The 12,037-nt window shown below is 44.2% G+C and overlaps 1 protein-coding gene across 13 annotated transcripts in view; it reads right to left on the bottom strand.

The window, feature by feature from the left end:
• Positions 1-12,037, bottom strand: part of ep400 (E1A binding protein p400) — a 241,688-nt gene that overhangs the window by 158,754 nt on the left and 70,897 nt on the right. For all 13 annotated transcript variants that reach the window (XM_063074069.1, XM_063074066.1, XM_063074065.1 and 10 more), the window contains one exon: positions 3,270-3,685. In XM_063074069.1, the coding sequence (XP_062930139.1) occupies positions 3,270-3,685 (416 nt within the window). The remainder of the gene's footprint in view (positions 1-3,269; positions 3,686-12,037) is intronic.

Here is a 12,037-nt window from a genome sequence, read left to right as displayed (position 1 = left end):
GACCAGACAGGGCAATGAAATTGGAAAAGTGATTTGTGATCAAGTCTGAGGAAAGGGTAGTTTACAGTCAGTATAATTGGGTATTTGATAGTCAGTGTAGGGTCACTGGAACTGTTTCCATGTTTAATCACTCACTGACTCTACAATAAGTGATGTAGGTGGGGAAGAGGTGATGAATTAAACAGACTTGCCAGTGGAAGAGTTAAAACCCTAATGCTAAAAATATGAGATCCAAAACTGTGTAAGCTTGTAACTTAAAACCTTTAGCCCAAATCTCTATTTTTTTCTTATTCTGACAAAGAATTGAATTTGTTTCTCCTTATACAAACACTGCCTGATCCACTGCGTATTTCTGTCACCTTTTATAATCTCTTCCTGCAAAGGTAGCGTGGGTCAGCAATGCTTTGCAGGCAGCTAAAAATACAACTAACAATTCTATTAGATATACTTTTTCAGGACTGTAATTACTGCAAACCACAGCCTGTAATTTTCCACTAGGTGTGCTTCTGAACTGTCTGTACGACCTGGCATTTTTGTGGTATCCTGAAATATTCAGCCAACTGGACACAGCCGCGGTGGCAATTGCTGGAGTGAACTTGGGGCTGGATTGAAGCAGTGGGGCTAAGGCCCAACAGCAATACATGAACCAAAGTTTAGCTGACCTAAGCGTCTAGCATTAAGGTATTGAGGCAGAGGGTGGAGGACAAACTGATATTCAGCTCACTACTCTGTGAGGCTTTACATGCCTGAGCACTGAACTGACTCCGCAGCTACAGCCTGCAGTCGTCGGCACTCGCCTCAGCGCTGAACTGACTCCGCAGCTACAGCCTGCAGTCGTCGGCACTCGCCTCAGCGCTGAACTGACTCCGCAGCTACAGCCTGCAGTCGTCGGCACTCACCTCAGCGCTGAACTGACTCCGCAGCTACAGCCTGCAGTCGTCGGCAGTCGCCTCAGCGCTGAACTGACTCCGCAGCTACAGCCTGCAGTCGTCGGCACTCGCCTCAGCGCTGAACTGACTCCGCAGCTACAGCCTGCAGTCGTCGGCACTCGCCTCAGCGCTGAAGCAGGCTCAGCAGCTACAGCCTGCAGTCTTCAGCACTCGCCTCAGCGCTGAACTGACTCCGCAGCTACAGCCTGCAGTCGTCGGCACTCGCCTCAGCGCTGAACTGACTCCGCAGCTACAGCCTGCAGTCGTCGGCACTCGCCTCAGCGCTGAAGCAGGCTCAGCAGCTACAGCCTGCAGTCGTCGGCACTCGCCTCAGCGCTGAACTGACTCCGCAGCTACAGCCTGCAGTCGTCGGCACTCGCCTCAGCGCTGAACTGACTCCGCAGCTACAGCCTGCAGTCGTCGGCTCGCCTCAGCGCTGAACTGACTCCGCAGCTACAGCCTGCAGTCGTCGGCACTCGCCTCAGCGCTGAAGCAGGCTCAGCAGCTACAGCCTGCAGTCGTCGGCACTCGCCTCAGCGCTGAACTGACTCCGCAGCTACAGCCTGCAGTCGTCGGCACTCGCCTCAGCGCTGAACTGACTCCGCAGCTACAGCCTGCAGTCGTCGGCACTCGCCTCAGTGCTGAACTGACTCCGCAGCTACAGCCTGCAGTCGTCAAGCTCCATGACTGGCTGCAGCTCTGAACTGGTTACGTGGCTGTGGACTTAATTGCAGGGACACTCTGGCTAATGTTCGGGGCATTGTTTGGTTGCTTTTTTAAAAATTATGTACACAATTTTTTTTTGCACATTGGATGCTTGTGGTGTGCAGGGTTTTTTATGAATTCTATTGTGTTTCTTTGTTTTGTGGCTGCCTGCAAGAAGATGAATCTCAAGATTGTATATGATATACATACTTTTATAATAAATATACTTTAAATTTCACAGAGTATATTTACCAATTTCATCTTTATCAGTTAATTTAAAAAAAGGAAAAAAAAAAAAAAGGCCCATTACAATTGAAGCAGTCTAAATGTGCTCTTAAACGTTGGTGCTCATTTCTGTAGTGGTTGGGTGTACCACTTTACTCACAGTGCTGAATTCTCATCACCAATCACAGGTAGAACTTCCCTTCATGGACTACTTCATCTTGTGAACTACTCCTTGCCACCTTCGCATATCAACTCCAATGTCTTTCATTGCATTCAAAGTGGAAACCGGCAATAGTTTGAGTCACAGATCGTAAAAAAACATAAACACAAGAGATTCAACAGATGCTGGAAATCCAGAGTAATTCACACAAGGTGGAACTCTGCAGGGGAGGCAGCATCTATGGCAGGGATTTCCAACCTGGGCTCCACAGACCCCTCGGTTAATAGTAGGGGTCCAGGGTATTTTAAAAAAAGGTTGACAGCTCCTGATCCATGGAAAGGAATAAAGAGTTGGTGTTTTGGGCCAAGACCCTTGAGTACATCTACATGAAACGCTGTCGTAGGAAAGCAGCATCCATCATCAGAGATACCCACCAACCAGCCATGCTCTCTTTTCACTGCTGCCATCAGGTAGAAGACACAGGAGTTTCAGGACTCACACCACCAGGTTAAAGAACAGTTACTATCCCTCAACCATCAGGTTCTTGAACAAAAGGAGATAACTACACTCATTTATTGAGATGCTCCCACAAGCAATGATATCACTTTAAGGGCTCTTGTTATTTATTGCTATTTATTTATACTTGCACAGTTTGTGTCTTCTGCACTCTGGCCGATCTTTCATTGATTCTGTTATAGTTACTCTTCTATAGAGCTGTTGAGTACGCTCACAGGAAAAATAATCTCAGGGTTGTGTATATGATATATATGCACTCAGACAATAAAAATTTACTTACTTACGTCATCAGGACTGGGAAGTAAGGGGGAAATAGCTAGAATAAGGAGGTGGTGGGAAGGGGGAACTACAAGCTAGAAGGTGGTAGGTGAAGCCAGGTCAGGAGTGAGGTGAATGGGTGGGGGAGTGCGGATAAGGTGAGATGCTGGGAGGTGATTGGTGGAGAAAGTAAACGACTGGAGAAGGAAGAACCTGATGGGACAGGAGAGTGGACCATGAGAGAAAGGAAATGAGGACTACCACCAAAGGGAAGTGATAAGTAGGTGAGAAGAGAAGGGGCAAGAAGGAAGCCAAAAAGATCATAAAAGCAGCTTTTGTTGTTTTTAAAACAGCGAAGGATAAAATGCAAGTGCATTCTAAATTATAACAAAGCTGAAATCTGGTTTATTTATGTTGCACAGTAAGCATTATTCATTGCCACAAGTACATTTGATCCAAAGAGGCAGAATGTTTACCTGTTGTGGAGGGTGTGCTTGTGACTGTTGAAGTTGTGCTGATGGCTGAGTTTGCATTGGTACGTGAAGAGGAGCTTGTACCTGCTGCTGGAGCTGAGACTGGAGCTGCGTCTGAGACTGAGACAGGGAAATGGGCTGCGGCTGGCTCTTGACCTGAAGGAGGTTCTGAGCCGGGGCCTGAGCCTGGAGGATGGTTTGAGGCTGGAGCTGGGTTTCAACCATGTGCTGTTGTGCCAACTGAATAGCGGCTGGGATTGGGGTCAATGGTATAGACGTAGGTCTGGCAGGCAGCTGAGGTGGAGGCGTATGCAGGCTGGCAGCATTCTGCACCGGCGGCCCTTTGGAGGGATCGTACTGCTGTTGGTTTTGTTTCTGGCCCGTGAGCTGTATCGTCTGAGGAGTGGGAGGCATTCCACCTGCAGAGACGTTTAAACACAAAGGACATGCAGTCAGTGATGCTTGTTCTTGTCTGAATTCATTCAACTACATCTAGTAAATGGTGAACAACTGCTATTTGCAAAATATAAAAATATCCACACACAGTGCCAGGCTTTGAAACACCTCCAAACATCGAAACTACATAATCATAGGCTTTAAAGAAGCAGAGAATGCAAAGGGAAGGAGGTTATGCAAGGTCTTCATAAAACAATGGTTAGGTAGTGGTAGCAGTTACCTGTCCAATTCAGGATATATTGCCTTCAATTATCAATCAGAATCAGGTTTAACCTCACCGGCATATGCTGTGAAAATTGTAATACATAATAAAAAATCTATAAATTGCAATAAGTTCACTATACAATGCAAAAGTTTTAGGCACATATATACAGCTAGGATGCCTAAAACTTTTACACTGTGTTGCATTTGTCAACATGGAGCAGAGAGAAAGTTTACAAAGTGGAGGAAGCAAAGAATGTTGGGATAGTGAGGGTGGACCGCAGTGGGATAGAGGAGGAGTGCCAGGAGTAGGAGTGGTGTGGGTGCAGCCACACCCAACACCGAGACACCAGGCAAAGTCATTTTATTCCAAACAATTTATTTATTGATCATTACAGAATGTCTCTCTGGTGCTTCCCACTCCCTCCCCTTTCCCTTCCCCTTTTCCCGACCATGATTCCCCTCTCCCCGCCTCCTTCCCACTCACAGCCCACAACAGAAACCCATGTCAGCTTCAGGTTTATCATCACTCACATGTCAAGGAATTTTCTTTTTTTTTTGTGGGAACAGTATAGAGCAATACATAAAAGTCTCTAGGGACCCAGTATATATGCCTAAGACTTATGTTCAGTACTGTATTTATGAAAAATAAATTAAATAAGTAGCACAAAAGGATAAAAAAAAGATAGTGTTCGTATCCATTCAGAAATCTGACTGTGGAGGCGAAAAAGCTGGTCCTAAAACATTGAGTGTGTGTCTTCGGGCTCCCATATCATGGTAGCAAGAGAAGAGGGAATGCCCTAAGTGATAGGGATCCTTGGTAATGGATGTCCCCTTTTTAAGGCATCGCCTTTTGAAGATGCCCTTAATGCTGGGCGCAGGGGCTAGTGTCCATGATGGAGCTGACTGAGGTTTTAGATCGTGCATACATTTACTCGGATTGAAGGAGTTTAGCAATATATATAGATTGGACAGTTGATGTTTCAGGCAGAGACTTTTCTTCAGTCCTGAATAAAGGTCTCGGCCTGAAACATCGACTCTTTATTCACTTCCATTGCTGCTGCCTGACCTGTTGAGTTCCGCCAGCATTTTGTGTGTTGCTTTCGATTTACAGCATCTGAAAATTTTCTCATATTTATAACTTTAAGGTGATTGGAGGAAAGTCTTTGTAATGCCCTGATTAAGATTTCTACTGCTATGCTGTAAGGCATTTTATTTTAGCAGTTTTATGCAAAAGTAGTGTGTGTGTGCCCTGCTGGTGAGAGTGTTTTGGTTTCGGCTAAAGATAAGGAACCATGCTGTCCGACGTAGGAATATTATGTCAGCCAATCAGGATGGTGGGATGGAGAACAGGTTCTTGAGAGAGTTGGGTGGAAAGAGACTTCTGATGGACAGTAGTCAGGTTTGTGGTCTTTTGGTGGCACATGCGAAGAGGAGCAGATCAGGGAAGATGCCTGCAGAATCCTATCCAAGGGGGAGAACTGAATGCAAGGAGTAGTTCACAAGACGAAGTAGTCCATGAAGGGAAGTTCTACCTGTGATTGGTGATGAGAATTCAGCACTGTGAGTAAAGTGGTACACCCAACCACTACAGAAATGAGCACCAACGTTTAAGTGCACATTTAGACTGCTTCAACTGTAATGGGCCTTTTTATTTTTTTTCTTTTCTTTTTTTTATTAACTGTTTGATAAAGGTGAAATTGGTAAATATACTTTCTTTATAATTTTATGCTGGTGCACGATCTGATATTTCCTGGTGACCGATAATTGTGTATGGGCAGTATATCCACAGCATTCGCTCAAATTGAGGTTCCTTTAATTGGAATTCCCAACATTCTTGTTTGGTTGAACCCCAAATCATACCGAATCTAGACATATATTGTTTAGAAATATGGTCTGCTCACCGCTGAGTCATGGAGCTGTTAGAAGGGTTAGCTAACGAGCTAAGCTGGCACGTGAGCTCTGGTGAGAGCATAACATCATCTTTTACACAGACAGTGGTGAGTGTGTGGAATGTGCTGCCGAGGGTGGTGGTAGAGGCAGATAAATTAGAGGCGTTTAAGAAACTCTTAGAAAGGCACATGGATGATAGAAAAACTGAGGACTATATAGAATGGAAAGGTTAGATTGATCTTGGAGTAGGTTAAAAGGTCAGCCCAACATCACGGGCCAAATGGCCTGTACTGTGCTATACTGCTGTACGTTCTAAATGAAAGAAATATTCCCACGGCAAGTGAGTCAGTAACCAGACATACAAATTCACAATGATTAATGAAAGAACAAGTGAACTGACTAGGACAGTTTGTAGTTAGTATTAATAATCTGGAGAACACAAGCAGACAAGGGGGATGGAAACACATTCTTCAGTAATGGTATAAAGCCGGGATCCATAGGCCCCACGGTTAACGGTAAACGGCATAAAAAAGGTTGGAAACCCTGTTATAGAGCAAATCAGAGATATGTGCAGGACTGCACGGAAAAGGTCAGAGATTTAGAACTAATTGGATAATTTCTCTCAGGAATCATCACTGGTACTATAGGCAAAACATTCTCCTTCAACACTGTACATGTTGATTCTCTGTAAAATCACACCAGAAGAAAAGTCATAAAATTCCAAGCAGTTCAATGGTATAAACCAACTTTTAAATCCAAATGACCAGCAGTAAACAGAGCCCTTTCAGCACATTGGAGAAGGCAAGGCTCCCTGGTAGAATTTCCATTCTGTAGGTCAGCGATTGCTGTCCTGGCAGTCTTTGACTGAGTTTTTCTCTAAAACGAACAGTACTGACACTGCTGCGACCTACTCCATACACCGCAGGAAGATAAGGTGCTACTAAAGCATATTTACAGATCACACTTTGAAATGTTCAACAGTGCACGATGCCATGCTGCAGAGAGAAACGCACACATTTGTTAAATCAGACAAGGAGTTTATTAGGTAAAAATCAAAGAAACAGAAAATTCCCAGAGAATCTAAACAATGCAACAAAATTGCTTTATTGAGTTTACTGGCAGACACAGATCAGACCCTGACAGAAATCTCCCACATTCCCTTTAATGCCAGTACCAAACATGCAGCATTCACCAGTCTGCAGAAAAAAGAAGAGTTGCCAGTGGCTGTTAGCTTAATTCATGGAACTATATAATGCACAATATATTCACCATGCAATAAAGCCTCAAATGCCCAGGTTGAATCCCATGAGGAGGATTAAAAGAAAATAAATTCACAATTCACATCAGTAAAGGCTAAGACAATTTATGCTAAAGTTATGTTTATCTTTTGGGTTTTTAGCTGCAACCATGCCATTCAGAGAAGAAGCTGAACAGAAGGGAAAGATTTTCCAAGGCAAAGGAAAGAAGTCACCGGAATTAGACTGCCAGGATTTTGTGTAGAGCGAGTATAGAAGCAAGGGACCAAATGCCACGCTCCCTTCAGGATCCCACCCACCCTGCTCATAGGCTGTTTGTCCCACTCCCATCAAGGAGGAGGCTACGTAAGTATCCATGCCAGGACCACCAGACTCAAAAACAATTACTTTCCCCAAGCAGTAAGACTGATCAACACCTCCACCCACTAACTCACTCTTCCACGCCTACCCAACACCACTACTTTACCATTTCCTGTCAAGTCACCTTACGTACAGAAACGCCTGTACCTAGTGTCACCTTCTGGACATACAATCAATCTATGCATGCAAGCTAACTTATGTATTTATATTTATTGTGTTTTTATTATTATTGTGTTCTTTATTTTATCAACCAGATCCAGAGTAAGAACTATTTTGTTCTCCTTTACACTTGTGTAGAGGAAATGAAATTAAACAAACTTGACTCAGTCAAATTATGTTAGGAGTTTATTTTTAAAATTTTATTTACTTACTGAGCACAGAGACCTGGCTGGTGGCGTAGTGGCATCAGTGCCGGACTTCGGAACGAAAGATCCCGAAGTCAAATCCAACTGGCTCCCCTGCACGCTTTCCATCCGTGCTGGGTTACAAGCTGGTGATCTCTTTAGAAACTCACCTGGCAGAAGGCAATGGCAAATCACTGCTGTAACTTGCCCCGTACATCATTGTCCCATTACGTCAGAGAGGCGTGGAGGGAAATCGTCCGCTAACCGGTGAAACTCCAGATGCGACGTACCTTTCCTTTACTGAGCAAAGAACAGTCTCCTCCATCCTTTTCAGCCACACTGCCCAGCAGTCCCCGATTTAACCCTAGCCTAATCAATTAGCCTACTAACCGATATGTCTTACTGGGTGCAGGTCAATGGGACTAGCGAAATAAAGTTTCGGCACAGACTAGAAGGGCTGAATGGCCTGATTTCTGTGTTGTAGTGTTCTATGGTTCTTTGGACTGTGGTTGGAAACCGGAGCACCTGGAGAAACCCCACACAGTCACGGGGAGAACGTACAGACTCCTTGCAAGCAGCGGCAAGATGTAGGTAGTGATCACAAGAGATCTGTTAGAGAATCATGAAGGAAATGCTTGGGAACATTAAGCTGATGCAAGTCAACAGTCAAAGAACAGGTACTACATTGCACACAATGCTAGAAACTGGACCACACATTATTCATTTTCATCTGTAAACCCAGTTACCCTACAGTAAATTGGACCGGACTTTTCCATGCACTTTCTTCTTTACCGAGTTTGACTTTTTCTAACGCCAGACACAAATTCAATGACATTAATATTCACACAATTTCATTTTGTCCTTGCTGCAACTTACAAACCTTAAGGAATAAACTTCATAGAACTAGCAGCACACTGCCCTGTATGGCTGGTTTTCCTAACTGTTATAAGGGATGTTCAGTGGACAGCAGGTGATCCAACACAACTTCGTAACTGGCCACAGGTTGTAAAAACACTTTCCAACATCCTGAGTGCTGAGTTGGCATTTCTCCCAACATCATAGTCTAACCACATTGAACCATATGACAGAGGAGCACAACTGGATCGAGTCTGCTCCAACATCTCATCATGGCCCATTTATTATCCCTCTCAACCCGATTCTCCTGCCTTCTCCCCATAACCTTTGACACCCTTACTAATCAAGAACCTATCAACCTGCTGGGTAGAGATACGTCTCTATCAAAGGAGATGTAAGGTGCTCCTTCCTTCCACTAGCTTGCAGATCACCCTTGGGCAAGGTGTAACACCTGCTTATCCCCCGATCAGGATCACATGAAGCCATGAGAGCAGGTGGTGCATATCATAAATCACGGTTATGAGACCATCATCACCCACGTCATTCCACACGGCACGAACGATGACGACAATGATCAACCTCCACTTATGGCTGTGACTGGCCACTCAATGTGGGATGAGGCAGAGACTTACTGATCTGCAAGGAGCATTGGTCAACAGATTCTTTAGATGTCATATCTCACCCAGTAACTCTGATGGACAAATTATTTGTAAACTGGAGTTTCTGAAGGCAGTCATCGCCAGGGAATGTGGCATCCTGTGAGAAGACCTTGGCCAAGCTTTCACGCCTGGACTGGCCTTTCCATCCAGATCATGACAATTTGCTCATCATACAATTATTTCATGCAGCTGCCACTCAGCATCAGAGAGATCACCCAGGCTCTTTTTTCATGAAGAGACATCTTCTCATTTGATTTCAGCAAGGACCCCAATAGGATGAGGAAGTAATAGCGCTGTTGACCATCCAAGAGCACTGGAAGCCAATGACTGCTGTCATAAGGGCTGCCATTTACTACTGCAGCTTCTCCTCAACTACAAGGGTTTCCACTCCCCAAATGTGCAGATTAGTATAGATCCTGATGGCCCCTGATGAAAAAATGCCAAGTTTTCAGGTTTTACATGTCAAACATATCCTTAGAGACAGAAAGCTGCCAGATATTTTCCATGGCCAGAGGTCTTGGATCCTGACTTACCCAATACTTTTCTGTCTCAAAATTTGAAGCAAGTTTTTGGAGGAGGTTACCAGGAAAGTGGATGAAGGGAAGGCAGTGGATATTGTCTACATGGACTTCAGTAAGGCCTTTGACAAGGTCCCGCATGGGAGGTTAGTTAGGAAAATTCAGTTGCTAGGTATACATGGAGAGGTGGTAAATTGGATTAGACATTGGCTTGATGGAAGAAGCCAGAGAGTGGTGGTAGAGAATTGCTTCTCTGAGTGGAGGCCTGTGACTAGTGGTGTGCCACAGGGATCAGTGCTGGGTCCATTGTTATTTGTCATCTATATCAATGATCTGGATGATAATGTGGTAAATTGGATTAGCAAGTTTGCTGATGATACAAAGATTGGAAGTGTAGTAGACAGTGAGGAAGGTTTTCAGAGCCTGCAGAGGGACTTGGACCAGCTGGAAAAATGGGCTGAAAAATGGCAGATGAACAAGTGTGAGGTATTGCACGTTGGAAGGACAAACCAAGGTAGAACATACAGGGTTAATGGTAAGGCACTGAGGAGTGCAGTGGAACAGATGGATCTGGGAATACAGATACAAAATTCCCTAGAAGTGGCGTCACAGGTAGATAGGGTCATAAAGAGAGCTTTTGGTACATTGGCCTTTATTAATCAAAGTATTAAGTATAAGAGCTGGAATGTTATGATGAGGTTGTGTAAGGCATTGGTGAGGCCGAATCTGGAGTATTGTGTTCAGTTTTGGTCACCAAATTACAGGAAGGATATAAATAAGGTTGAAAGAGTGCAGAGAAGGTTTACAAGGATGTTACCAGGACTTGAGAAACTCAGTTACAGAGAAAGGTTGAATAAGTTAAGACTTTATTCCCTGGAGCGTAGAAGAATGAGGGGAGATTTGATAGAGGTATATAAAATTATGATGGGTATAGATAGAGTGAATGCAAGCAGGCTTTTTCCACTGAGGCAAGGGGAGAAAATAACCAGAGGACATGGGTTAAGGGTGAAGGGGGAAAAGTTTAAAGGGAACATTAGGGGGGGCTTCTTCACACAGAGAGTGGTGGGAGTATGGAATGAGCTGCCAGACGAGGTGGTAAATGCGGGTTCTTTTTTAACATTTAAAAATAAATTAGACAGATACATGGATGGGAGGTGTATGGAGGGATATGGTCCATGTGCAAGTCAGTGGGACTAGGCAGAAAATGATTCGGCACAGCCAAGAAGGGCCAAAAGGCCTGTTTCTGTGCTGTAGTTTCTATGGTTCTATGGTTCTATGTTTTATACAACCTTGAGATTCATTTCCATACAGGCAGCCATGAAACAAAGAAACACAAAAGCCATGAAAAAAGACCATCAAACACCAATGTGCAGAGAATAAAAACAAATCATGCTAACAATAAATGCAAGCATACAGCATTCTGAAACAAAAAGGGAGCCCATCCACAGACCCTTAGTTCAGCACAGAGTCTAGTAAACGTCTCCTGACACCAACTTGCAAGTTTACCACAGTTGCTGAGTGCCAGCAAAAGGGTTACAAAGGACAGTGCATGCCTACTGAGAATGAGAATCCAGTAGCTGCAAAATACAGAGGCACCCTGTAATACATGCTCAGCAGCTGCAGATATTTTACCATTGTGTGCTCTATGTTGCCCATCCCAACAACCAGAAAAAAAGGGGTCACAAGTCATTCCAGGAATGAAAGGATTAAAAAGGGTTACTGTATGAGGAACGTTTGATAACTCTGGGCCTGCACTCGCTGGAGTTTAATAGAATGATGGGGGATCTCATTCAAAGGCTTACGTAGAGTGAATGTGGAGAAGATGTTTCTTATAGTGAGGGAGTCTAAGATCAGAAGACACAGCCACAGAAAAGAAGGGCATTCTTTTATAACAGAGATAAGGAGTAATTTCTTTAGCCAGAGAGTGGTGTATCTGTTTATTTCATTGCCACAGGCAGCTATGGAAGCCAAGTCATTGAGTATATTTAAAGCGGAGGTTGATAGGTTCTTGATTAATCAGAGCATCAAAGGTTATGGGGAGAAGGCAGGAAAATGGGGGTTGAAAGAGATAATAAAACAGCCAGAGTGTGGTGAGTCTGCAGACTTGATGGGCGAATAGCCCAATTCTGCACCCATGCTTACGGTCTTATGGTTTTTAAACAGCAACTGGGGGCAGAGGAAAATTAATCTGCAGATCTAGGAGGGATGCTGGAGTTGATGTGCAACTTA

This window comes from Mobula hypostoma, chromosome 21 (genome assembly GCF_963921235.1).
Source record: "Mobula hypostoma chromosome 21, sMobHyp1.1, whole genome shotgun sequence".
In the NCBI taxonomy this organism is placed as follows: domain Eukaryota; kingdom Metazoa; phylum Chordata; class Chondrichthyes; order Myliobatiformes; family Myliobatidae; genus Mobula; species Mobula hypostoma.
The sequence above is the reverse complement of the archived record's forward strand: the minus strand, read 5'-3'. Positions and strand labels throughout refer to the sequence as shown.